The 26,711-nt window shown below is 41.3% G+C and overlaps 6 protein-coding genes across 8 annotated transcripts; 5 read left to right on the forward strand and 1 right to left on the reverse strand.

Annotated features, from left to right (window-relative positions):
• The first annotated feature begins 1,898 nt into the window (after positions 1–1,898).
• jdp (DnaJ domain-containing protein) lies at positions 1,899–13,715 on the forward strand. 2 transcript variants are annotated; one of them, XM_017165504.3, is made up of 5 exons: positions 1,899–2,006; positions 2,975–3,113; positions 6,752–6,853; positions 10,850–11,005; positions 12,144–13,715. In XM_017165504.3, the coding sequence occupies exons 2-5, from the start codon at positions 3,027–3,029 to the stop codon at positions 12,396–12,398; spliced, it is 600 nt and encodes a 199-aa protein (XP_017020993.1). In that variant the 5' UTR covers positions 1,899–2,006; positions 2,975–3,026; the 3' UTR covers positions 12,399–13,715. The 2 variants fall into 2 exon arrangements, with proteins under 2 accessions (XP_017020993.1, XP_017020994.1); XM_017165505.3 differs by having other exon boundaries at positions 10,850–10,966.
• On the reverse strand, positions 13,697–16,245 carry LOC108073740 (prolyl 4-hydroxylase subunit alpha-2). The gene is made up of 9 exons (XM_017165503.3): positions 15,869–16,245; positions 15,662–15,813; positions 15,439–15,595; positions 15,053–15,380; positions 14,512–14,988; positions 14,357–14,419; positions 14,191–14,266; positions 14,034–14,123; positions 13,697–13,975 (listed from the first exon to the last, which is right to left on the reverse strand). The coding sequence occupies exons 1-9, from the start codon at positions 16,048–16,050 to the stop codon at positions 13,827–13,829; spliced, it is 1,674 nt and encodes a 557-aa protein (XP_017020992.1). The 5' UTR covers positions 16,051–16,245; the 3' UTR covers positions 13,697–13,826.
• Positions 16,246–16,412: 167 nt separating this feature from the next.
• Positions 16,413–18,486, forward strand: LOC108073687 (prolyl 4-hydroxylase subunit alpha-1-like). 2 transcript variants are annotated; one of them, XM_017165416.3, is made up of 8 exons: positions 16,413–16,630; positions 16,687–16,841; positions 16,893–17,043; positions 17,100–17,299; positions 17,357–17,952; positions 18,004–18,051; positions 18,113–18,278; positions 18,338–18,486. In XM_017165416.3, exons 1-8 carry the CDS (start codon positions 16,431–16,433, stop codon positions 18,400–18,402), a joined length of 1,581 nt encoding a protein of 526 aa, XP_017020905.1. In that variant the 5' UTR covers positions 16,413–16,430; the 3' UTR covers positions 18,403–18,486. The 2 variants fall into 2 exon arrangements, with proteins under 2 accessions (XP_017020905.1, XP_017020908.1); XM_017165419.3 differs by having other exon boundaries at positions 16,902–17,043.
• An 89-nt stretch (positions 18,487–18,575) lies between these two features.
• LOC108073686 (prolyl 4-hydroxylase subunit alpha-1-like) lies at positions 18,576–20,687 on the forward strand. The gene is made up of 8 exons (XM_017165415.3): positions 18,576–18,807; positions 18,864–19,015; positions 19,068–19,218; positions 19,283–19,485; positions 19,546–20,138; positions 20,197–20,244; positions 20,307–20,472; positions 20,525–20,687. Exons 1-8 carry the CDS (start codon positions 18,599–18,601, stop codon positions 20,617–20,619), a joined length of 1,617 nt encoding a protein of 538 aa, XP_017020904.1. The 5' UTR covers positions 18,576–18,598; the 3' UTR covers positions 20,620–20,687.
• A 242-nt stretch (positions 20,688–20,929) lies between these two features.
• On the forward strand, positions 20,930–22,922 carry PH4alphaSG1 (prolyl-4-hydroxylase-alpha SG1). The gene is made up of 6 exons (XM_017165392.2): positions 20,930–21,187; positions 21,246–21,921; positions 21,978–22,427; positions 22,484–22,531; positions 22,595–22,760; positions 22,825–22,922. Exons 1-6 carry the CDS (start codon positions 21,006–21,008, stop codon positions 22,920–22,922), a joined length of 1,620 nt encoding a protein of 539 aa, XP_017020881.1. The 5' UTR covers positions 20,930–21,005.
• A 514-nt stretch (positions 22,923–23,436) lies between these two features.
• LOC108073667 (prolyl 4-hydroxylase subunit alpha-1) lies at positions 23,437–26,444 on the forward strand. Its single transcript, XM_070286263.1, has 6 exons — positions 23,437–23,927; positions 24,007–24,197; positions 24,259–24,420; positions 24,719–25,167; positions 25,236–25,434; positions 25,995–26,444. The coding sequence occupies exons 1-6, from the start codon at positions 23,437–23,439 to the stop codon at positions 26,015–26,017; spliced, it is 1,515 nt and encodes a 504-aa protein (XP_070142364.1). The 3' UTR covers positions 26,018–26,444.
• Positions 26,445–26,711: the final 267 nt, after the last annotated feature.

Here is a 26,711-nt window from a genome sequence, read left to right on the forward strand (position 1 = left end):
TGGCCAAAGGGGGTTTTATCAGCGGCTGCAGGCCCCTGAAGCCAAGCCAAGCCAAGTGAGCGGGTTGCTCCGGAATAGTTGGCCAAGTATCTGTTGTATCTATATCTGCGACCAGCAACTGTATCTGTATCTGCAGCCTTGCTGCGGGCTGTGCGGACAGTAAACAGTCGAAGCAGAAATGGAAATAAATAGTTGCCCTGCTCTTTTGTCTAATTAAAACGTTTCATTTCGTTCCAGCTCCATTTGTTGACGTCACACGCACAGCACAGTGTGTGTGTGTGGGTGTGTGTGTGAGAGTGTGCTCTTTGTGAGAGTGTGTGCGTTGGCAACCGTTAGGTGAAGGATGCACGAATATATCAAGGGCCAGCAAAGGATCTTTTGGGTCAGATTGGTGAATGCAAAAGCCAAATTTAATTTAAAATTAAATATATATATAAGAAATAGTTTTTAAAATTTATTTATAACTTTATTAAACATTTAAGGGATTCTAAAGTATTTTGTTTTTTATCTTTTGAAAATTTGTATATTTTAGGGAGACCCACATTTCATTGGCATTTTCAATATTTTTATATTATTTCTAAAACTATTTATACCAGATATCTTTTAGTCGATAAATTCCAAACTTACATTTCCGTAACTATTCACTTTTCCCCTCTCTTGCCCTCCATTCCGCTGTGTGCGTGACAGACAAACGCACGGGCGCACTTTTCTACTTTTCCACTTGGCCCCCCCCCCCTGCCCGCCAACAAGGGGAAAATGCCCCATCGTTAGCTGGTCAAACGGTTTCGTCTTCATTTGGTTCTGGCCCCTAGTTCCCGCTTCTGGTTTTTGGCCATGTTTTCCGTACTTACATACTCCTGTGCTGGGTCCTGGCTTCGCCATTATGATGATTTATGAACGGAAATCATTTTTCGTTGGCCAGAGAGTTGGGCGTTTTTTGTGGGTTTTTCCGAGTGGGAAAACTCACCCTATATAGGGGTGTGTGGGCGGTATTCGGTATTTGGTCTATATAGGCCACTCTGCCCGCAAATATGCAACAGTTTTCCAATTTCCCTTCACAGTCGGCTGCCTCTTTTAATTTGAAAACCAATGCTCAATGCTGCTTTTTGGGCTCGAAGTTCGATTTGACTTCATTGGCGGAAAAGTTTTGGCCGAGCAGCTGCTGGCCACAGATTGATGAGTTTGCTTTCTTTCTTTTTTTTCCGGGGTGGCGAATTAATTTCCCTTTAACAAAATCCTGAAACTTTGATAGCCAGCGTATAGACGAGAAAATAAACTCGTTTTTGAGTGGGGCAAGTGGAAGCAACAAGTGGCAGATATGTTGGCATAAGTTGGTGTTTTTATGGCAGTGGTTTTATGGCAAAAGCTTTTTCTGTAAAAAGTTTTCAAGTGAATAATCGGGACAGAAACCGAATGTTAAAATAGCTTAAAAGGCTTTCATTAACCCAAGAAAATTCGTGTATTTATTTTTTTTAACAAATTTTTAGTTAGCCTTTAGAAAAATTATTGATACAACCATAAACATATTAGAATATTCTTCTAAAACGAAATATTTTAAGTAAAGTTTATCAAGAAAGAATCTTTATAATAATAAAAATGTAATAGCTGTATGTTGCTTTTTTTTTTTAGTTTTAAGAGCTTAATAATGGCAAATTGTTATAATTTTTATAATATTTGCCGGCTTTTTTAGCTAAAGGGTTCAAAAAACCCCCTCTGAGTCAACTTCACAGGTGACACATCTCAAGCTGAGCCTCTCAGAAATTCCCCGATCAACCTGTTCTTCTTCCAATAAAAACCAAGTTTAAAGCTATCAAAAAGCTCTCTTGAAACTGGGGATTGGGAGGCTGTGAATGCTTTGCGAGAAACGGAACTTTTCCAAGCTCTTCCAGTGCGTGAAGCCGAAGTGGAAATACAACCGAATCGCGTTTCTCTCTGTTGCGACGCTGGCAGTTCGACTTGCGACGCGCTGCCAGAAACATCGTGAGCACCTCAAAATCAAAACCAAAGTAAATACCCTGTGGGAAAGTCTAAATATATACCCAGAGAGAGAGGGGGAGTATGTGTGAGAGAGAGAGTTCTGAGCCAAGTTTAAGTTTTGAGCGGGCGCTGTAATAAACAAAACAATAGTTCAACAGTTTGCTACTTTATCTCAAGTGTTAACAAAGAAAACGCCGAAACCTCCAAAGGAAAACAACAACAAGTGAAAGTGAAACCGCAGCAAAGCAAACGAAAAACAAAATAAAAAAAAAAACCTAAAAACCAAAACAAAACCAGATCTTTTCCAGCTGATTACTAAGCGATTTCAGTTTTGTGCATTTGTGATTATATATTTTTAGCAGCTAAGTGTTCCAAATCGAAGGTCACGCGATCCCCTCTTAGTTTGCCTTCATTTTTAAAGCAATTATAGCTTTAAAAATATAAAATATCAAGGAATAATAAAGCATATGAATTACTTAATTCATTAATAAATTATAAACCAAAAACTGCTTTTGGTGATAAGAGATTAAGTGGCTTGCTCTGTGTATTTTTAATGAAATTATTATTAAATCTGAAACAAAAAATGAAATAAATAATTAAAAGTGTATTTTGCTACCTAATAAATTAAACACATAATTTTGAAATAAAATTACCGAAAAATAACTCCCCTAAATAATAAATATAAATACAAACCTACCCAAGGCTTGACCTAGTTATTTTTGGTGCACTTTAAAAACAATTTGGAAAAAGATTAATACAAAAAATAATGACAATAATATGCCTTAAAAATATATGAAAATAACAAAAGAAAAAGATAAAAGGATTTTGTTAAAATTAATTTATTTTATTAACAAAAGAGATATTATTGTTTAATTGGTATAATTTATGCAAATTTGAAGGGAAATCTTGTAAATTGATAAATTTTGTTTAGCTTCAAAACAATAAAATTAATTACCACCCCTAAACCTGTGCAAAAAACTCCTTTTTTTTTATATAGAACTTATATATAGACATATTCCCGACTGATCCCAGGAGAGCAAACTGACGCAATGAGCGCCGTGGATGCCATAATCAATTACAAGCGCAGTCCCAACGAGGACTTTTACGCTCTGCTCCATTGCGACGAGACCTCGTCGGTAGGTATACCACTAATTATCCAGAAAAATCCTTTCATTGTCTACCGAAAATCCATGACCACCCACTATCATTTTACCGCCCCTTTCCGAGAGGGAGAGAGAGCTCTCCCAAGGTCACCACTTCGCCCATTTAACTTTGCTGCGAATTAAATTTGGAGCTAATCGAGTTGCGGCCTTCAAAAAATTGACACTAATGGAATTTGGGGATTTTGGGTTTACAGTTTTTTTTAGGTGACAAACGAGATGAGGTGCCTTAATTGTTTAGCTTCTAAATAAGACTTAAGTGGAAAGAATCTACTAAAGGTTGATTTAAGCAACATGAACCTTTTCCATAAATCTATAAAAAACCGCATAAAACACAAGGGGGAGAGTCTGTCACTGAGGGAAAATAGTATTGAATTCAATGAATATAGTTTATGTTTTGAAAATTAGCTTTGTTTCAAATTATTTCAGAGAAATAGTGTTCTGTTTCCTATTCATCTATATCTAGGATTGTATTTTTAAATGTTAAAGCAAATTTATATTTTTAAACTAGTACTTGTTTCTCACAGTTTCTTTCTAGAGGCGAAAGAGGTTTGCTTTGAGAATTAGTTTCAATTACCCAGTCAGGCATCGTAGATTGGCAGAATTGGCGTTGATCCGACGCTGCCGAGATGCAGTGCCGCCACCTTATGATAGCTGCAGCGCTTTCAATTCAAGTTCGTGGGCGGAAGGAGGACTCACAACCAAGTCAAAAACCAAGTCAGAGCCCAAGAATCCAGAGCCTAAGCCAGGCAATTGTTGGGTATTCCCCCCTACTCCCTGTCAGGGGGGAATTAACGAGCTCGGTTTGGCAGGCAATCTCGGGACGGCTTAATGGCATTTACCCATCAGCAGGCAGTCTCCGAGTCTCACGAGTCGTGAGTCCCTCGTCCCGACATTCATCTTGAGTTGTCACATTTTTGGGATCAGTGGCTGTCTCTATGGCAGGTGGGAAAATCCTGCTGTAATCAAATTTATTGGCCCGGAAAATGTTGGGAGCACCAGGACAAGGCAGACAATTTGGCGAGCTGTCGATTGCATCAGGCTGAGTGCGGAATTCTATTGAATTATGCAGGAGTAGGAGGACGTCTTGGCTCCTACGTCCTGCAAATCGATTTTGCTTGGGCATGTAAACATAATCAAATATTTACCCCAAGAGACTCGGGAAGGGATATATGCTAAGCATTATGACCGAGCCCTGATCACGTAGTTGCCCGGGGAGCTGGCATCCCTGAGCTCTGACTCTGACCCCATCATCCCTGAACTGAACCGTCTCTCCATGGCCGGCAATTATCTCGACTACTTGAGAAGGCAGCTCAGTCATTCCCATTCTCATGCAGATTAGTTGGCAGTTGTTCTCGGAGCTGAATTTGCATACGCAAGCCAAACAATCCAACTAAAGCAACTAGAGCTGGGCAGACTTCAAATGTTTTCGGGACTAATTTGCACAGATCTCATCAGATGCGATTCTGGGCCATTTTAATTGGCCGGGTGCAATCCGATGGGGGAATTAATTAATCGAGTGGAAATTGAAAATTGGTTCGATGGTGCAACTGCAATGCCAATTAATTGCTTCCATTGGATTGTATAACGCCAGTGGGTGTGATGTCAGTTGATGAAGGCAATAAATGGGTGAAATCAGAGGATAAATTTAAGTCTGGTTTGTAGTATAAACGAGGGAAATATAACTATAAATGTTACATTTTAAATTTCGAATGGAAGAAGGTTATCCATTGTTTTCTTAGATAAATATATAAATTCTTTAACTCTATTCAATATGTAAATAGATCTTAAAAGAACACATTAACGCCTACCTTTGTAATTAATTTTACCGCAGTTCCTAATTAAATATTCAATTTATGATAATTCCCAAAGTAAGCAAGAATCACGCTCTTATTCCATTAAGGATATCCACAGGAACAGGAACATAAAAACCCTCGAATGCGTGTAGAACAGATTCCATTTCTCTAATTATAGGAACACATTGTGTGTGTGTGGGTGTTTTCAGGTGAGTGGGATTTGTGCTCCCCTCATGCTTTCTCATTTGCTGCTGCAGCGGCTGCTTTGGCCGCGTACACGCTGTCGTATGAGTAATATTAATTGCTTTGAAATTAATTATACGCCCCGTTGCAGCAGGGTTAGCACCGCAAATGAAGCTGCTGCTGCTGCGAGCACGGCGCAATGAATGCAAGTAATCCACTTTGTATTTCTGGAAGACCTGGCAGCGCAGCCCAGAAAAATAAACGGAGGAAAATACATGAAATTCTTGCAACATCAAAGGAACACGTTTTAGAAAATGTCACACAGGGAAAAATAATAATAAAGTCTGGTTCGTTGTTCAAATTTTATTTTAAATTCAATTCTAGATTAAAAATATTATAAATATATACGAATATTATAATTATTTATTGAGGCAGAAATCTATTTTTCATGAGTAACCATGCCATTTCTGATCAAGTTTTTTCTCGGTCACCGTTGACCTAAATATGTTTGCTCCACGGCAGCTGTTGCTTTTTGACGTTTCCCCTTTGAACAATGGACTCGCCAAACGAATAGAATAAAATGGAGCCCATGCTGGTCAGTGCCTCCTGCTCTCTGCGGCTGCCTGCGTCCTTTGTGCGTCGACCGATGGTGCGCGAAAAGCCATTTCCATTTACAAGACAATAAACAAGCGGCTATTGTACAGTGGCAGCCACCGCACATCATTGCTCCCATCGCCATTGCCTCCATCATGGCCATCATTGTCATCTCCGGTCTCGTCCCGGGAACAGACCAAACTCAGATCGTCGCTGACGGCTGTCAACTTGTTGCTCCGGCCGAAAGGCACTCGGGCTTAATTAATTTCAATTGTTTGCCAAGTGTCAAGGACAGCGTCGAGTGAATTAATTTGGCAACATCATTCTAAACCCTCAAAGTTTTCACTTTTCTCGTGCAAGTTTTCACTTTTCTGTTGGTTAGTTTTTTGCCTTGCACAGTGGTTAGAAGTAAAGGTTGTTTAAAAATGTATTAAAAAGGTTTGGTAATATTTTTCAAGATTAAAACTAGACAAGGATTAACTTTACCAAACGTTGGATACTCTTTATTTATGATCTCTCCTGAAGAAACGTATAAATTGTAAGTAAGCTTGTTCAATATTTTCTTATTTTTCAACTGTAAAAATTGAGTTATTCTGACAGCTTAGCACCGACACCACTGCTCCTCGCCGCAATACAGCCAAAGAACGACAGCTTTTCTATTACTTTAAGTGGTACTCAACTGCGCACGAACGTCAGGTTTTAATGTTTGCTTATTGTTATTTTGTTATTCGCTCGGGATGTTGGTTGATGGGGAAAAGGAGGTGCTGTCATGATATCCTTGCCAGCTTGAGTTGCCTCCAATTTGCGGAGAGAAGCGTCTGCAGACGACAGGCTTTACCTAGAGTTGCGGTCTCCTCCCTCTGAAACAATATATATGTCTTGTTTGTCCCGTAAAAGAGCATTTTAAAAATTCATGCCACAAAATACTTAGTTAATTTGGCGGGCAAAGAGAATTCATCATCGCAATTCACTTAACTTGGCCAACTAATTTTCCTTTTTTTTTTTTTGCCTGCCACTTTTCATCTCTCTTGTTTCTTGCAGCTCGAGCAGATCCAGGCCGAGTATAAGGTCCTGGCCCTTCAGTATCATCCCGACAAGAACAGCGGCGACAAGGAGGCGGAGGCCAAGTTCCAGCAGCTAAAGGTGAGCTAAAAGCAATGAAAAAGCAGGGGAAACACGACCAAAAAGATCCAAGGGAAAAACAGGGTCCGAGATATAAAGAAAAGGCAAGCGTTTCGGCATTTTACATATTTAATGAAGTTTCCCGATGGGTGGCAGCTGGGGGCGTGGTGGCGGGGGGTCGATTGTAAATTTGACAGCCTGTGGGGCAATATGTTCGAGATGAAAGTTAACGGAGCTGTCTTAAAATTAAAAGACGTTTTAAACCTGATACTTATTCAGCTTAAAAGTTCTCTGGCAGGAGGAGGGAAACACTTACCTCCAGGCGGAATATATATCTCTGATATGTGAGAAGGATAAAAAGATAATTATCACAGGCACACACAATTGTCTTTTACGGAAATTTGAATGTAAGCTGCTTTCTGATTCACAGAAAAAACAAGATTGTGTCTAATTTACATCTAGATTAAAATGGAAATTGTTTTGAAATGCTTTTAGCAGAGGCAGTTGTCAGCAAACTGGATTTATGCAAACAACATTCTGAAAGGGATAATGCCCTAATCATAAAAAAGTCATTAATATGTTTTTACCCAGTAATAATTATTTACATTTAATCCTTGTCAAAATAAGCAATAGCTGTCGAGTCTGCTTGTTTATTTGTCAGTTTAATTTAAATTGAAGAAAAAAGGACTTCGAATCATGTATTTTATATAAAAGTTTTAAGTGAAAAACATATTTCCTAATAGTAATGAAAAATCCTTGTAATTGAAAGGATGGGATAATATAAAAAAGGGATATTTTATATGATAACAAAAGTAGTTTTCATATTAACTAGACTCCATCTTAATTACAAAATGTTTATACTTGAAAACAACCTTTTAAACGTTTTTAATTCAACTTATACAAATACCACAGTTAAATTTTACTATAAGAATTCTTTCTCTTCTTGTTGTTTAATTAAACTCAAGTTCACTTAGGAAAATTCAAGTGAATTCCCGCAAATTTCGAAACAAACAATTGCGTAAATTTGAGTTCAGCAAAAGTTTGTCTACTTTTCAAGGCCACTGAAATGGTTTCTGTTCGCGTTTAGTTCGAGTTGCAAACTTTATTGTTTCTTATCTCAATAAGTTAGTTTGATTTTGCCAAGAGCCTTCAGAGTCTCTCGATAGTTGCCATAATTAGCTGGCAACCCACTCAACCGAAAGCATCCATTCAGATTTCTGTCTGTCAGTTGCTAAAAGTTATACCCTACATTTTTCCTATACCTCTTTTTTTTTGTAATATTAAACAATACCCTCTGCACACACACACACACACATGTGCACTTAACCCACTTACATACACGCACCCCGGCCTCAAATTGAATTTTCCGTGCGACAAAGGAAAAACAAGGCGGCAATGATGAGATAAAATAAATTACCCATACAAAAAATATATTTTTTGAAAACGTTTATTGATTTTCCCCATGTCAAAGCCATTGGAGGGCGGGGGAAAAGGCGTGGCAGGACCTGACAACTCATTAATGTGTGTGTGTGTGTGGCTAAAAACAAAATCAAATTGATGAGTCGAGTCGGGATGCCAGAGGTAAAAGCAAGTGTGCGTCTGGTTAGGGGTTGATTTACCTCGACGATTGCTCATAGGAAATATGACAATAAAATTAGAATTTTTGGGAGGAAAGGTAACTTGATTATAATGGTTTTTAGCGTAGATAATAAGTGCCATTAGCTGCAGATTTTTTAATATTTTGGGAATTTAATTTACACTTGATTAAATGGCACAAGATGCTGTATAAAATTACAAAGCTTGTTTATTAAATTTCTGGAAATTCTTAAATCATTACTGAAGGTTCCAAAAAATCTAAAGTTCTTTTGTTAAACCAATAAAAATGTTATAAAAAAAAACTTAGAAACATTAGCATACTTCTCCTAAGACTTTAAAGGTTTTTCATAAACACACAAACTGATTTTTAAAGCGTTTCTCAGAAATTACTCCCCAAACCTATCGAAGTATCCTTCAGTTCATTGAAATTCCCCCAAGGTTGTTGTTATGCCATATTTTCTTTTCACTTTTCCCATTCCGCGAATTTTAAAACATACTGAAATAACAAAACCGAAAATTAAGGAGCGAATGGAGGCCCTCGTCCTTGAATATGCAAGAGGGTCGCAATCATTCATGCGCCTGTTCAGGAGCTCGCCACGGACGAGGAGCTGTCCGGTGGAGGAGTCGGAGTGCCGTACAATTTACGGCTCGTAAAATTGGACGTGCATGTGTGTGCCGAGCTCGTAAATATGTCCCGGAATAAGCAGGAATATGCGGCACAAGGGAAGCTTACCTTTATGGTTGGCCATAAAACAAAACTGGTGCCTTGTGGTGCCCATGAAGCGTTTAAAATGAAATGTCGAGATTGCTGCAAAAAAAAAGGCCAGAACAGATTCCTAGGGAAATTCCAAAGCATTCCGCACATTTCCCGAAGGAGTATGCAAATGAGGCGGACTTCATCATGAGCCTTCAGTTCGTAGAACCCACAACTAACAGCACAATTTGCAGTTGACAAGCTGCCAAGTCCCCTTCGTGCCTTCAAGAGATCCCGGACGTCTGCCTATCATGGTAATCAAAAGGAGTTTATCCTTTGCTGCCAGGATCGGAATCTGAAATTTCTTTGCTGATTCTTGTCAGAAGCAGAGGAGAGCTCCGGCAGTTGTTAATTGGGCCCGTTAAATATTTTCGGAAGGCAACCAAATGATTGCCCTAATTGAAGACAAACAAGCTGCCGGGCTCCAAGCTTTGGCTCCTTGGTTGAGTATAGAAGAAGGAGTGAGTCCTGTTTGCTGACCCACATAATCAGTGGGTAGTGAAATAATTGATTATCATGTAAACAGGGGCCCGAAAAGCAGCCCCAGAACAATAAAACAGCGGGCCAGTGATGGTGATGGAATCTCGGAGCGTCAATTGTGCATGTGTGTTTATGAGTGGGTGTCTGTCTAGCTGGGTTTTTTACACTGAAAGTAAAATATGTAATCAAGAAGGTACTATAAATATTAGCTGTATAGAGAGAGATAGAAAATATAATCTTATTTCGAAAAATAAATCGATAAATATAAGTAAATAAAATATATATTTTTGAAATGTTTATTCTATATAGATTTCAAGATATATTATAATAAGCGGAATTCATCGTAAATTAGTATAAATATTTTCCCTCAGTGTACGTTTTTATGTTTATTGAACACCCACCAAGCCTGTCGGTGCCTACCGCTGAGTGGGTGTGTTGGGTCTGGCCCTAAAAGTAGTCAAGATACATATCAAAATCACTTGAGCGCACAAATATGTGAGAGCCTCTCCACAGATGAGAGTGTGTGTGTCTGTGTGTGGGTGGGTGGGGGGTGGTGGTGAATGCCAATAAGTGTGCTATAGTAAAGCATAGTATGAAATTGATTAACATGCAGGCTCGACCAGGACGAGGCAAAAATTCAAAAGGAGGGACAGAGGAAAGGAACCTTAGGCATCCGAAACCTGTGCAGCTGTTGATTTTGCACTTGAGCAAATCCCAATCCTGACTTTCATGGGGCTTTTCAGCATTTATAAGATATGTATGTGTGTGTGTGTGTGCATGGGTGTTGAAAATGGGGTTCAGTTGTGTGTGTGTGCCCCTTTCATGTTTAGGCATCGAGGAAAATAGATTAAATTTTGCTCTTCTTTACACACATTCTGTGTTGAAAAATGAGACTTTAGACTGATTTTATTGCAATTTCCACAAAGAAAATATAAAGGAAAGGTACTTTAGAGGTTATATGCCATTGAAGTCAGCATGTAGTTTTTCTGGGAAAATATTTTCCAGCCGTTTAGAGTTCATACTTTTCCCAGAAAGAAAACGAGAGAGAAAACTCCTCAAAAATAAGCTTGTTTTTCAAATATAAAATTCATTTGGTCATTTTCTAGCTTATGTTTTCCTCTTGAAGTGCAAGATGCTTCTCCATTTTGGCAATAAATTTCTAAAATAACATATTTTCCTTCCTCCAGGAGGCCAAGGAGACGCTGTGCGATCCGGAGAAGAGGGCCATCTATGACAAGTGGCGCAACAGCGGCATCTCCATGAGCTACAAACAGTGGCTGGGCATGAAGGAGCATGTCGGTCAGGTGAGAAGATACACGATTGCCGAGAAAGTGGATAAAGAGGTATGCGAACGGGCCGGGAACTCAGCGAACCAGAGAAGTAGTGGTCCATCAGTCAGTCCCCCTTTTTTCACTAATTTTTTATACTCTCACCCCTAGTCCTTCGGGCTCCGATCCTTTTGTTTATACCCCCCTCCGACCCGCTGTCCTTTGCTTTGCCTTCATTTGTTTGTTTGCCTTCGTTGTCCGTGCAGCTAATGAAATTTGTAAGCCAAGCCGGAGTTTGTTTTTGTTGTAGCACAATTAACGCGATTATTCATTAACCGAAAACCCCCTCACTCCATGGCCAAGAGCCCTATGGTAATTTCCGTCGCTGCCCCCAAGCGGAAATTGTCGCCATCCATCAGCGGGCGGACATTGTCCGGCCTTTAAGGAGATTATGAACGCTCCAAATCCGCATTTGCATTTCCAATTTTCAGCTCGGACGCTCACCTGAAAGGTCACGGTGAATGAAAGCTTCTAGATCTCGAAGTTAGGAGCTTGAAATTAATAAAATATGAGGCATAGAAGTATAAACAGGGTCCGAAATGAATGACACTTTAAGTAGTTTCCTAGAGAAAGTATTCCTCAAAGATGAAAAAGTAATGAAAATAAGAAAATATCATACAATGTTTGCTCGAAGATGAACAAATAAACAAATTAAGAAAATAGCATCCAGTATTTTCCAATTGGCAACTTATAAAATTTTGTAGCACACTTAAAACAATTTGTATTTTATTTCCTCCTTTAACCCTTAGAATTTTGATATTTAAACAAATGTAACTTAAGTTTCCAAATTGCTAGCTCCTCTGCAACCATTTCACATATATCTTTGTTGCTTATATTTTTCTCAGTGTTTTTCCATCTCAAGTAGCTTGCATATAACAAAACACACAAATCAAAGAATTTCCCAGAAAATCTCTCTCTATAAGCCCGCTCCTGAGTGCCCGAAGAACTCCACGGAATGTAAACCCCTATTGAATGTGCCTCTTCATCCAACTCTAAGTGTGTGTCCAAATGTGTGTGTGTGTGTGTTTTGCATGCTCAAAGAGGACCAATGCAACCTTGTGAGCTAACTACTCCAACCGGAAAAGCCTTGGTTCTCGTAAACAGCAAAGATTTAATTTAATTAAATGGTTTTCTTAAACTCTACCCCCATAAGTCCATGCACTGGGTTACACCCAAGACCAAGGATCGCATGCTGCCAGAGGCCGGAGGAGCTGGAGGCGCAGGTCCTGGAGCTGGAGCCGGTTCAGGAGCAGGCTGCAGCAGCGGTGGCTTGACCGCAGCCTCGCCCAATCCCGCCCATCGGCGGGCCTCGGAGGGCGGAGCAGCCTTGTACTATGGCAGTCGCAAGGCCGAATGGGGCACCGAGAACACCGATGTGGCCAACAAGTTCCGCAACTACGAGATCTAAGGATCTAAGCAAGTTTCAATTTAAAGAGCACATCCCAAGTCAAACCAGGAGAGGAAGGGGGAGAAAAAAGCTATGCAATTATATCAAAATATTCAGAATTCAGACATTATCGATGTGAACTTAAGCGTTGCGAACTACTGAGCACAGATACTCGGATACACTCGTATTTAGATGTTTATAGGTGTACAAAAAAGATATATATATAAATATATATAGAGAAAAATGGTAATTAACTAACGTATATATATATTTATGACAAAGAAGAAACTGTAATTTCAATAAACAAAACCCTAAAAGCGGAGCGGCAAGAATTTTAAGTTGCAAATATTGCATAATTAGTCAAATTTTAAACGCATAAACACATATATAACATATATATATATTTATGTAATCAGTGTATTTGTATATCGATGTTTCAATGTACCAAAAACATGAATGTACTACCCCCAAGACAATCCCTTGGCCGGGGCTCCCCCGAAAGGGAGCTCCAAACAAACAAAACTAAGCTAACAACTGTAACTGAGCAACTAAACACTAAAAACTTATACTAAACTAGCGACAGTCTAGCCAAATCACCCACCAGCACACGAAACTAGAAAACGACGAGGGGATGATATCCACATTTAAGCGAATTTAAACCTTTATACATTTGCATAGTCAAAAGAAACTTTCACTCGGTGTCCTTTTTAAGCGTGCAACATGAATTGCGAAAAAATCTCCACAACTGAAACTATTTTATCTACCTGAAAAAAATATAATGAAAATCTACAAAAAAAGCGACAAAATATCAAAGAAAGAAATCAAAAAAAAAAAAAAAGAGAGAAGAAAACAGAAAGAAAATAAATTTATATAAATGTTTTGATGGATAGAGTGGTGAACTTTTCAACGTATATACAGAATAGCAGAGAATTATTGTCATTAATTATATCGTACTATTGAGATATTATGCGCAGAGCAGAGCAAATAATTACTACATAAATGTTGTTGCTGGACTTAAAGGCATTACTTATATATACATTACACATATGAATGTTTGTTTTAAGACATACTATATATTGAATTTATTCAAATACACACATATTGCGGATTGAGCAGACCAGACCCAGAGATCGGATCGGATCGGATCGAGGCATGGGAACAGCTGCAAGCCAAAGGCCAGATGATCCCGTAATCCCCTTTGGGGACCGGGGTCCCAGCTAGTACAACTAAAGTACACAATTAATTAGTGTTGATTCCAACTCAGCTGGCGATTGTTAAGAGAGGAAAATAAAGCAACATTTTGAAAGGGGTTTCCCATTCCTGGGGGAACCTCAGGTATTCAATTTGGTTTATTTTTTAAGAGGTTGAGAGTGGAAAAAGTGGTGAGTATTTATTTTATATTTAAACTTAATCTATAGCTAAAGGGTTATAACCTAAGCTAAGCTAACTCTATTCACTTGAAGCTTGACTATCATTAGCAGCTTCCTTTTCTCGATTTAAAATTTCCATAATCTGAGTCCGGGTGGCCAAGGAATCATCCCAGAGTTCGCAAGGACGAAGATCTGATTGAAAGGCTTCACGGAGCCAGCGATTTTGTACTATAAAATAGAGAAATTTAGTGTTTTTATGAAATGCAGATGTTTTTTAGAACCTCACCCCACTTGGAACCGGTGATTATGGGGCAGGCACCATGTTGGGTGCGCACATCACCCACTCCTGAGGCATGCAAATTGTGCCAAAAGACAGCTAAAAAAGTGGTATATTAATTTATATAAATGTAGTGGAAGGTAAATAAATAAAAGCACTGAAATACCTGAGTATTTTATTGGCTTCAAAAGTTTCTTCAGATACGTAAAGGCAGTCCCGCCACCTTGTGTCACATCGGAGAGCTATGAATGGTATAAAATTTATTGAGATATATTGAAATAATTCAAATTAAATTTAAAATTCCAAAGAATTTCCAAGTATTTTATACTTACATAAAACAGAACAGTAGCAATGCGGTTGCCGTGTTCGGGATTACTGATAATGCCGTTGTTTAACTGTTAAATAATAAAATATTACGACTTTAAATTTCTTTAAAGAGAAGCCGAATATCCTGTAAGTTTATAAAAAATCTCAATATATATCTTACGGTTATATGACTAAACCAGTCATAGTGCTCTCCGTAATGTCCTCCTATGCCGTAGTTGGCAAACTGATGATCCTCCGCGGATTTCATGCTCAAACCAGTCATATCCTCCACTCTCCTGTCTATGGTTTCCAGGACCTTATGCTCAGTCACGGGTATAAAGGAGGTCTGGCTGGTCCTTACATTGGACACTATACTCGAATTTAGACCAGAAACCTCGCCCCGTTTCAAAGTATTTCTGGTCAACTCCTTGATGATATCAATTTCGCTCTGGTAGATCACGTCGTGGTAGTGCACGATGAGTGGGTCGTGGTTGAGCTCCTCCACCTTGAAGGGAGCTATCCAAAGGAAAGGATGTGTCTCCATCATGTAGCCGCAACGCAGGTTTCGCAGCTCACGGGGTTCGGGCTGCCAATGGCCACTGCAGGTGAGGCAAAAGGCCTGGAACGGGGTTACCATATCACCTTCCTTGGGAATGGGCTGTAAATAAATATAAATTTTAAAATATTAAACAAATCTGGATGTACATTTTCTATATACCCACCCCATGCTCTTCAATTATTTTGGACTCATTGAGCGAAACCTTATCGCCTTGGGCCTCCAGGAAGCTTTCATAATTCCGTACATGCTCTTCACTGGCTGGCTGGATTTCCAAAAGCTCCTGGTAGGTCTCATTCATACCCTGGAAGTCACCCAATTCAGCCTTAGCTTGAACTAGCAGAGCCAAGATTTGTGGCATGAGTTCTTTGGACTTTTCTCCGCCAGTCAAGCGGTCACTGGCCTCCAGCAGCCAGGAGTGTGCCAGTCTAGGATGCTGATCCCTCAGGGCCAATCGAGCTATGTCTAAGCAGTGCTCGGAATCCAACTGGGTGCTAGGGAGGGTAAGAAGCTGAGTTTAGATTGTCTTGGAGAAATGCTTTCTACAATTACCCATAATCCACGCCATCTAGGATGCCATTGGCTAGATCCTTGGTCTTTAGCCTGTATACAAACTGCAGACGCAGGATACCATCGAGAGCTCCCTCCAGATCACCTTTGCCGGGCATCCAATTGCCATTTCTTAGCTTCTGGAGGCGACTTAAAGGTTCTGTGGAGATAAATGTAGACAATTTTGGTTAGTACATTACAAAGATAGTAGGGTAAGGTAACCCACTTTCTCCAGTAGACGCCTCCATTAGGTTCTCCACCCTCTGCCAATCCACGGTCAAGCGCTTGTTGAGCAAATATTTGTTTACCGGACTATCGAAGTACGCTGGACCCCACTCACGAGCCTCGTTGCGTTCACTCTCAAAGTCCCGGAGGGTTCTATAGAAAGCAATAAAACTCATTAGGTTATTTTATTAGATATCACACAACTTACTCTTTCAGAAAATCCAACTTCCGCTGGTTGTCATTAAGGAATCTCTGCATTTGCTGGAGCATTTTCTGTTCGTAGCCAAAGACCTTTGTCATCTCGTGTATCGACGAGAAGAACTCGGCCCCAGAAGCGGCTCTGAGGCCAAGTTGGAGCATTAAAACTAAAAACCATTGGCCCGGGAACATTTTTCCGACTGAGATCTGCTCTCGAGAGCTTTGAAATTACGACTGATCCCGCCATTTGACCCCTCAGAACATCACATTAGCCTAAGCTTATGGAAGTCAGGGGTTCTTGTGCTAACAGAAACCAGTTCTTGCACGCACCCAAAGAAAGTCCATACGCCGGGTTTATTATGCCGGCAACTGGTTTTTGCCTTGATAAAGAAAAATGTTTTGTTAAAAATTAATATGGGTAAAAGCTAACGCTACAAAATAGCTTTAAAATTGAAATTACAGCTAATAATTAAATTAGTAACACAGAGTGGAACTAATTTCTACAATGTATAAATGTAATTAGCCAGCAAGTTGTATTTGCCTTTTTAGTTTAGATTTTCTAGTGGTATAAAATGAACACATTACTCCTACTGTTCATGATCCTATTCTCCCTCAGCTCGATCCTGGGACAAGGGTTCGAAAATGACACTCGCAAACGCTTATCATGGTCTGTGGCCAATATGGATGAACTGCTTAAGTTGGAGGAAGAACTAGCTCTCAATCTGGAACATTATACAAATGAGCTTATTAAAAAATATAATACTATTTCGTGGTGAGTTAAGAAGATACTTGCCCTGGAATACTGTACCAGCTGTATAAGCCTTAAAGGGGTATAAGCATGATGGATGTGAGACACGTTTTCCAGTCGGAGATGGGACCGAAAAAGTTCTGGGAGAATCCCCTGAACAGTTACTCCCTCATTCGGCACATGGAGTCAGACTGGCATATGTGGCAGTTATATATGGAGAAGCCTGTGGGTCTGGGTTGGTATTACCTTTCTAAAGATTATTTCAGAAGCTGAAGTTACTTTGCAGAACAACTAGCTTTTCTGGAGTCTAAGAAACCCACAATGCCCCAATACCATGACTTTTATGACGCTGCTGAAGGGCTTAGAAGAACCCAATGGACTTACGATCTGTTGGCACAGGACATTTCTCAGGGTTTGCTAGATGGAGTGCAGTACAAGTAGGTGTTATAACAATTATCCTTACGGAATATCCTTTAAGAGAGTCTATATTCAGCTCCTCGCTGACAGCTCTCGATTGCTTTGACTTGGTTCAGCACCTCATCAATGGATCGCGCTGGTCAATTGCAATGCAATGGATTGAAGCAACTAAACTTGCTTTGGACAGGTCAGACCCTCAACCGGCGATTCAAATGCTGAGAGGAATAACGCCAGCGCTACTCTACAAAACTCTGGCAAAGGCTCAAGTGGAACAGGGTGAGTAAACAGGGAAACCGATTCTCAGAGATTTCTATTAAATAAGTTTTCATTTAGGAGAAGTGGACAAAGCCCTGAAGGCATACCAGCTTGCTTTAATCTACTCTCCCAAGGATGCGGAACTCAGGCAGGAGTTTTTCGATTTGGAACTAAAATCTTTAATAATGCCTGGAAACCATTCCGTAAAACCCGAGCAGAAGGATGACGGCGAGGACATCAAGTTGCCCTTCTGCTGCAGTGGCCAGTGTGACCTCCCCTCAAAGCTTCAGCTGTACTGTTGGTGGAACACCCAATCGCATCCCTTCCTTCGCCTGGCTCCCATCAAAACAGAGTTCTTGTCACTTGATCCCCATGTGGTCCTCCTCCATGATGTGGTTTCTGCGGCAGAGCGCACCCGTTTTCAAACGACTAGCAAAAAGGATCTGCTGCCATCTGGCACGGTCGATATTGAAACGGACACCTTGTTAAACGAACAAGATCGCACTTCCATGTCCCTGTGGTATGATGAGCATCCCAATGATACCAAAAGGCTCAATGTCCTCCTGCAAGATGCTACTGGTTTGGATATGGAATACTCGGAGTCGTACCAGGTTATGAATTATGGAATAGGCGGCCTCTTCGAGACCCACATGGACTCTCTGCTTAAAAATGAAGTAATAAGTACTAATTTAGCTTCAACTCTATGCTAATTGTTATCTTTTCAGGACCGATATAGAGGAATCCCAGATAGACTCGCTACTGTACTCTTTTATGTGAGATTATAGTTTTTGAATGGGGTACATCACCTAATTTGTAATTAATTATATTCCACAGCTGAGCGAAGTTCCGCAGGGTGGTGCCACCGTCTTTCCAGAACTAAATCTCACTGTCTTCCCCCAGCCTGGATCGGCTCTTTTTTGGTATAATACGGATAAAAAAGGCTACCAAAACACACAAACGTTGCATGCTGGATGTCCTGTCATCGTGGGTTCCAAATGGGGTTGGTAAACTCATAGTTGAGATTTGATTTTGGTTTATAAGTTTCTTTTATCCTTGCAGTCATGAGCAAGTGGATCGATGATCTGGGACAGGAGCTAAGAGCACCCTGCAAAGTCAGCGATTAGTTTTAAAAGTAGGGAAACTATGTACCTGAAGCAGAGTGGAAATATTCTAAAGAAATAATAAAATAAAATCTTTAAAAATTGTAATTCTTTTAATTGCTTGGGAAACGCCTTAATGCATAACTAATTACCACAACTATATAATTATATTTATTCAACTGAACACCCCATTTCAGCTTCAAAGTTAGACTAGCTTAGAATGCAGTTTTTTTGCTTTCTACTCGTCCTTATTTATTTTTTTAATCCTTGCCAGGGCCAACTGGTGGAGAACTATAACTTTACCCTGCCTAAGGGCTTTGCCAGATCTGTGATAAACATGGACGAGTTACTTCATTTGGAAGACGATCTAGCTTTCAACTTGGAGCAATACGTGGAAGCCCTGTCCCAGAAAGCCAACACTATACGGATGTGAGTCATTGTCTCAGGACTCCCTAGTATCCTAAATCTTTTAAATCCTCTCAAAGGGGAATCCAAGAGATGACGACCAGATACGAAGAGAGAATAGAGCCTGAACTAAATCCCGCTTGGAACCCCTTCAATTCTTACTCCCTCATCCGACACATGCAGGCGGACTGGATGATGTGGCAGCTGTATATGGAGAAGCCTGCGGGTCAGGGTTAGTATAGCCATAGAGTACCTTCTAGCATCGGTTAATTCCTTCCTCTCAGAGAATCTTGATTCACTCAACTCTAAGATGCTGGAGCTGCCGGAGCACAGTGACTTGAAAGATGCTGCTGAAGGAATCCGGAGGGCTCAAAAAATATACAATATGTCAGCCAGTGATGTAGCTAAAGGATTGCTTGATGGTGTACAGTACAAGTAGGTGATAATGGAGAATATCTTCGCTACTTAAAAATTAAAACTGAAAAATATATTCTACAAGTGCCTCGCTAACAGCTCGAGACTGTCTGGAAATGGGCCGTTATCTCATGAATCAAACGCGCTGGATCAAGGCCAAGGAGTGGATTACAGCTGGTATGCAGGCATTGACACGGATAGATGACCATCAGCCGGAGCTGCAAGAGTTAACGGGAACCAGCAAAGTGGAACTGCTCACGACTCTGGGCCAAGTTCTGGTCAAGTTGAGTAGGTGAAAAAGGCAACTACTTAGCCAAAGATCTTAAACCTTTCCCTTCAATTATCTAGATATGTCAGAGGCAGCCTTGCAAGCCTATCAAGCTGCCTTGAAGGAATCTCCCTACGATGCCAAGTTATTGCAGGAGTTTCGCCTGGCGGAGACGGAGCTTCTAACTAGGCCAGCGATCCATGATTCCAGTCAGGATGATATTCCGGATGCGCATGACTTGCCCAACTGCTGCAGCGGGCGCTGTGAGTTACCAAGGAAGCTCCGGCTCTACTGCCTGTACAATACCACGGCTTCCTCCTTCTTGCGACTTGCTCCCATCAAAATGGAGATACTCTCCCTCGATCCGTATATCGTGCTCTTCCATGACGTTGTTTCTCCCAGGAAAATGCAACGAATTCGTGCGGAAACCAAGCCGTACCTAATTCCGTCCACTACCTACAACCCCCATTTGAACGCCTACAGAGTTATCAATTCCCGCACATCCAAGTCGGTGTGGCTGGAGTGGGACATGAACAATGACACTAAGGAGCTCACGATCATGTTGGAAGATGCCACTTCACTGAACATAAACAGCTCGGAGATGTTCCAGGTGATGAACTATGGCGTGGGTGGTCTCTTCAACATCCATGCGGACTCCCTACTAACGGACGAGGTGCGTACTAGGTACTAGGTATTTTTGTTTAGAAATGACTAAAGAATCTCTCCCCTAGGAACGTTTCATTGGCCCCGCTGACAGAATAGCCACCGCACTATTCTACGTGGGTATATTGGTTATTTAAAGACAGCAAGTTATTCTGACTTTTTGATATCTTGTTTCTAGCTGAGCGATGTCCCGCAAGGCGGAGGAACTGTCTTCCCATATCTGAACCTCACCGTCTTTCCACAAGCTGGCTCGGTTCTATTCTGGTACAATCTGGATACGAGGGGCAATGAGGATCTATCTACCATACACGGGGGATGTCCCGTCATCGTTGGCTCCAAATGGGGTAAGTGGAGATATTTCTAATGACTTTAAAATATTTATTTCTTACTTTGCAGTCATGAGCAAGTGGATTTACGATATGGGACAGGAGTTTAGGAAGCCCTGCTATGATTTAGGCACTCCTCAAAACAAAGACTTTGGGACTTTTTAATTTATTGCTTTCATTGTCAATTTCTTTTAAATAAAATATTAAATTACATGCTAAAAAGAATATAAAAATTCCAATAAATATATTTTATAAATGATTTTAAAATGCAATCAAGCCTTGCAAGGTGATAATTATTATTAGTTAATATTTTAGTGGGATTATGTAAAGGTATTATTTCATTCCCATAATTATTTTGGACTTCAAGTGTGTATATCTCTTTGTCCGGATGCTCATCTAAGACACCTACTTTTCCATGCCAGAAAAATTCCGAAAAACCGACAACTGTGTCAATATTTACTTAGCTGCACATCTCGCAGACGAGCCGTCACCAAAGGCGGCTGGCTACCCGAAATTCAGAGCAGTAATAAAACAAACTCAGAGTAGAAACCATGTCCCGGTTAAAATTGTTTCTATCAACACTCTGCCTGAGTATATTTTTGACCTCAGTGAATGGTGACTACTACTCGGCCATCAGTGAGCTGGAGCGACTCCTCGATGTGGAGGCTTTCATCATAGAGAAGTTTGATGAATACCTAGAGAGAGCCCAGCAGGAACAGCAGGAAATTAAGAGGTATTAAATAATTGCATATTTTAAATTAAAAGGTTACTTATATAAAATTTCCTCAAAGGTTCCTTTCTCAAGTAGAGGAGCTGCAACAGAATCGAGGTGATCTCGAGGAGTATTTCGGCAATCCTCTCAATGCCTTCACAACCATTCGAAGGATGGTTCACGACTGGAAGTTTAATGTTTTTGATCACATTTTGGAAACAAACAACTTTGAGACCTACAAGACTGCTTTGAGTGAATCTTTGGAGAAGGTAAATTTCAAGGGACCCACAAAGGAAGATTTTAAGGGCGCCACTCGTGGTCTGCTTCGCCTGCAAAAAATCTATCAGCTGCCCACAGCTCAGCTGGCAGATGGATATCTATCTGGGGAAGAGAATCCTTTAAATGCCACCCTTAGTGCCAGTGATTGCCTGGAGGTGGGAAAGAATCTCTGCGAGGTGAAGGAGTATACCTATGGCTCCGAGTGGCTTTTGGAGGCCAGAAAGAGATTCCATGCTGAACCTTTGGACTTTATATCACCAAATGTGAGCGAGGTGGAGATTTTGGAGCACCTCTCGCCCGCCTTCAAAGGTTTGGGCAATCTTAAGCTAGCCCACAAGCTCAACAATGAGATACTGGATAAGGAACACACTCACGAAGAGGCTCTAAAGAGCAGGATTTTCTATGAAACTCAGCTAGCCAGAGAGCGAAGTGGAAAATCTACCAAGCCAGAGGTTGTGCCTCAAATATCGGAGAAGGTAAGGTTATAACTAGCAAACTTCTCCCAACATAAGTTAATTCCTTACTTTACCAGGAACTCAAGGAGAGCTTCCAGCTCTACACCCGCGTGTGTCGCGGTGAACTTCGTCCATCCCCTAGAAAACAGCGTAAACTCAGGTGTTATCTGAGTCACCAGAATGTGTCCTACTATCACCTTTCCCCGTTCAAGATAGAACAACTTAGCCTGGACCCTTATGTGGCCTACATCCATGATGTAATTTCCAAAAGCGAAATGGAACAGATCATGGAGCATGGCAAAGGAAGCATGGAGCGTTCCAGGGTGGGTCAATCGGAGAACGCCACCACCACAGAGATTCGCACCAGTCAGAATACCTGGCTCTGGTACGATGCAAATCCCTGGCTTTCAAAGATTAAGCAGCGCCTGGAGGACATCACAGGACTAAGCACAGAGAGTGCAGAGCCTCTGCAGTTGGTGAACTATGGCATTGGGGGTCAGTACGAGCCGCACTTTGACTTTACGGAGGTGAGTCCAGGGTATGTACTTTTGTAATTAATATTTAATAATATTATTTTTGACAGACTACCAAGGACTGGAAGGGTAATCGCTTGCTGACGGCTCTTTTCTATGTGAGTTTGTGGGCTTTTATTTGAAATATAAATGCATAATATATTTAAAAATTATATGTTTAGCTGAATGATGTTCCCCTGGGTGGTGCCACCGCCTTTCCCTTCCTTCACTTGGCGGTGCCTCCTGTTAAAGGCAGTCTCCTGGTCTGGTATAATCTACATCGTTCCCTGCACAAGGACTACCGCACAAAGCATGCTGGCTGTCCTGTCCTTCAAGGCTCCAAGTGGAGTAAGTAAAACTTATTTACAAATAAATATAAATAAATATTTAAGATTAATTATTTATTTTTCAGTTTGCAACGAGTGGTTCCATGAAGGTGGCCAGGAATTTAAGCGACCCTGCGGTCTCAGCAGCGATGAGGGAAAGTTCAAAGAGTTTGAGGAAAAATAACATGCCTTTGAATTCAATTACTATTGAAAAATATTAAATGTTTTGTACAAATACAGTAACTTAAAATAAGTAAATCTTTGAACCTTTAATATATTGAAACTTGAAACATTTTTCGATTAGTTTTAGCTTTTTGCTCAATTTATTCTAGTAAAATTCTTTCACAAATTCAAATACAAACACAAACATAAAATGCTGTTTTTTGACCTTAGAAATTCACCACACAAGTCAGAGAATATACATATGCTTATACCATATATTAGATAATATAAAAGACCTCTATTTTGTAATCGATTGACTAAAAAACCAGCTTTACAACTTTCTTCACATTAATTAACCTCTAGCCTCTTTTGCACCTCAGCTTCCAGGTCCACGATTCTAGGCCTCAGTTCAGCATCAACAACCAAGCCGGACAGTCGAAGATTCTCCGTTCAAACATTTAAATAAAAAATAATTTCTAGTCATTGACCTGAGTGAAAAAAAAAACCAAAGAAGAGACATCTTAGTAATTATGCAAATGACCAAGCTTGCCGGCTTCTTATGGCTCCTCCAGTTGCTGCTTCTGTGTTCTTTCGCTGGAGCTCATTCGGCGAGGGGAGAAGAGCAACTGGAGGCTCTGCTGGACACGGAGACTCAACTCATCAATGAGTTGCGTGACTACATAGAGCGAATGGAGCTTCAGCTGGAGGAGATTCGCAAAGAGACCGCAGAGATCGAGGAGATTCACAGCCAGGTGGCTGCTGATAATGTGGAGGAGCACATGGGCAATCCTCTCAACGTGCTCACCATCCTTAAGAGATTTGAGACTGTGTGGCCCAAGCTGGAGCAGCAGGCAAATGCCACAATCCAGCTGAGTCTACGTGAGGGACTTATCACCCAAGGAGAGCTAACCCTGCCCACCGAGGAGGAGTACGAAGAGTCTCTCAGCCACCTGCTGCACCTTCAGTCGGTTTACGAGCTGGAACCCGCCAGCCTCTCCCTGGGAGTGGTCAATGGCCTAAAGCTGGGGTAAGGCAATCCCGAAAATTAAAAAATGCCAGATGAAGCAACATTACAAAGCAATCAAAAATTGTTTGCATATTTATAGTTCCGCCATGTCCTGGGGCGACTGCCTGGAACTGGCTCGCGAGTCGGACTTCTCGGTGGCTCGGTTTTGGTTAGAAACTGCTCTGAACAAGCTGCCAGGCACCAGCGAAAACTCCACAGAGTCGCAGAGGGAGCGGGAGAGAGGACGAGTCAAGATTCTGGAAACGAAACTCAACATGGAATACCGCGCTGGTGGGTTTTATTCTTAGATAAAACGAATTTTCCTTAGACTAACCACTGTTACTTCTCGTAGGCGAACATTCCCGAGCCCTGGCAGCCGTGGAGGAGCTCATCCTGCTGCTGCCCAAGGACCAAGGTTACCAGAAGGCCAAGGCAAAGATTGAGCAGGCCATGGCCAACAAGGAGTTGCCCAAGGGCAAAAGACGAAAGTCGAAGAGGACAAAGACACAGGTAAGTGGCTGCAGAAGTTTCAGGGTAAGCTGATAGCTCTGAGCCGTGAAATGAAAAACATTCTGGGGCCGGAGGTGCTGCCATCCCAACAAATCATAGAAATTAGAGAGGGGGATTTAAAAAACGAAAGTCAAATGCTCTGACTTTTAAGACTTCGTTGGAAATTGTTTGATTTTTTACTCTAGTTTCTTATTATAATCTTTATACCCTCTTGTAGTGTATAAAAACAAATCTTTACACAAAAACATAATAGAAATAACTTGTAACCTCCCACCTAAACCTCCTTCATTCTCCACAGAAAGCCAAGTCAGCAGAGCAGCTGCTCATAGAAGAGCTCTGCCGCGGGGCAGCCCAGGAAGCCACCACAGGAAGCCGCCTCCATCAGTGCCAGCTGGCGAGGAATACTCCTTGGACGCTCTTGCAGCCCGCTAAGCTGGAGCCCCTGAGCTCAGACCCCCACATAGTTCTCCATCACGACGTGTTGACCGCAAAGCAAGCTGAGCAACTGATGGAACTCATGGATGAGGAGGAGGAGAGTGCAGCAAGTCGAGGAGTCAGCTACCAGCCCATGAAGTTATCCAAGTTGGCGCAGAAGAAGTTGAAGAGCGTTTACCGAAGGCTGGGTCTGAGTCACCAGGCCGGGGAATCACCGAATCCCTGGCAGGGACGTCGCCATGGCCACGGACACGCCACCGTGCTGGAGAAGGACTCAGAACTTGGCCGTGGCCATGCGGCACGTGGCATGCTGAGCGTACGTGGTTTTGGCCAACCTGCCTAATTAATTGACTAATGTGTCGCTAATTAAATTCCGTGGCTCAGTTGCAGGCACCCGGAATGGGCGGAGCCGTGGTCTTTCCCCAGCTGGAGCTCGGCGTGAATGTCCCACGTGGCGACCTACTGCTGTGGCATACACGCACCGCCGGCGGTTTGGGATTGGGATCCGCATCCGGACATGGATCCGAATGGGACTACCGCAGTCGCCAGGCAGTCTGTCCCGTGCTGCTGGGCGCACAATTGTGTGAGTATCGAAGCGGAGAGAGCGCGTGCCGGGATTCAGTTTTGTGGCCCAAAGCCACTTCTCATATCCCGCGTCATGCTTGACATGCGAACGTGTCTAAAGGATACCGTGTTATGGGGGAGATGTATAGAAAGAGGGGTATATTGGCCTAGATAATATTTGCATAAAATAAGGAAGAGAATGAGGGGATTTATTTTTTAAAAAATTATTTTAAAAGCATCAATGAATTTAGAGAAATAATCAAATATTTAGCAAATCATCAACATATTAATTAGAAAATTAGCTAAAATAATAGCTAAGCTTGAACTTTATAATTATAATTTAATAGATGGGGGAAATTTATTATTTAAATTTGAATTTATAGTTATCAAAGTAGATGTACAAGAATTCTTTATTTATTTAAAGCCTTTCAATTATTTTATGGAATCTTTTATATTCCTTTTTAAATTTTTAAACTTAGATAAAAGAATGTATTACTATCACAGGGTATCTCCTAGTCTGATAACCTCTTCACCGCTGTATTAATTTCCATTTTTTATTCATCTTAATTTCGAATGCAGCCGCGTGGACGGGACTCAGTTGACAGGACTCAAGCGATGGCAGCGAGGCGGAAGGACTCCGCTGATTTGCTGATGCATGTTACATATGCATTAATTGCCGCCGGGGGGACTTGAATAAAGTTGACCTTGTCATTTGATTAAAAATCAACCTTTTATGGCGCTGCCGAGTTAATTTTATTGCGTTATTGCCACTCGGGAGCTGGGAGTGGTCGGTGTGAATGGGCTGGATAAACAAAGGCCAGAAATGGGCGGCATTTCGGCTTGAATGGGCTCCATAATTGCAGGCCATCCGCGGTTTATTTGTTTTACCTGTTTTTCTCTCTCCGTGTGTTCTGTTTGTTGTTAAGAGGAAACCGCAAAACTGAGCCAAACACTACGCGGCCATAAAACAAGTGAGCCTGGCCTGGCCGCCTTTTGAAGTCGGTAAATCAGCGGAGATTGCGAATCAAAACAATGTGAGTTATGGTGGATGTGGCCGGGTAGCTCATTAACAAATCATTGCTCCAAATTGGCGGCCCGAGGGGATAGGTATCGGATCGGATCGGAATCGGAATCGCATCCATAAACATAAACAATGGTCTGTCAATAAGCAGCCGGGAGTCCATAAACCAATATGAAATGTCGCGCAACGAATTGGAAATGTTAATTGGCCATCGAAATGGGTGATATTTGCAGCGTTTTACAGCACTGATTAAGGCAGTGATGACTGGGGATATA

Source organism: Drosophila kikkawai, chromosome 3R (assembly GCF_030179895.1).
Source record: "Drosophila kikkawai strain 14028-0561.14 chromosome 3R, DkikHiC1v2, whole genome shotgun sequence".
In the NCBI taxonomy this organism is placed as follows: domain Eukaryota; kingdom Metazoa; phylum Arthropoda; class Insecta; order Diptera; family Drosophilidae; genus Drosophila; species Drosophila kikkawai.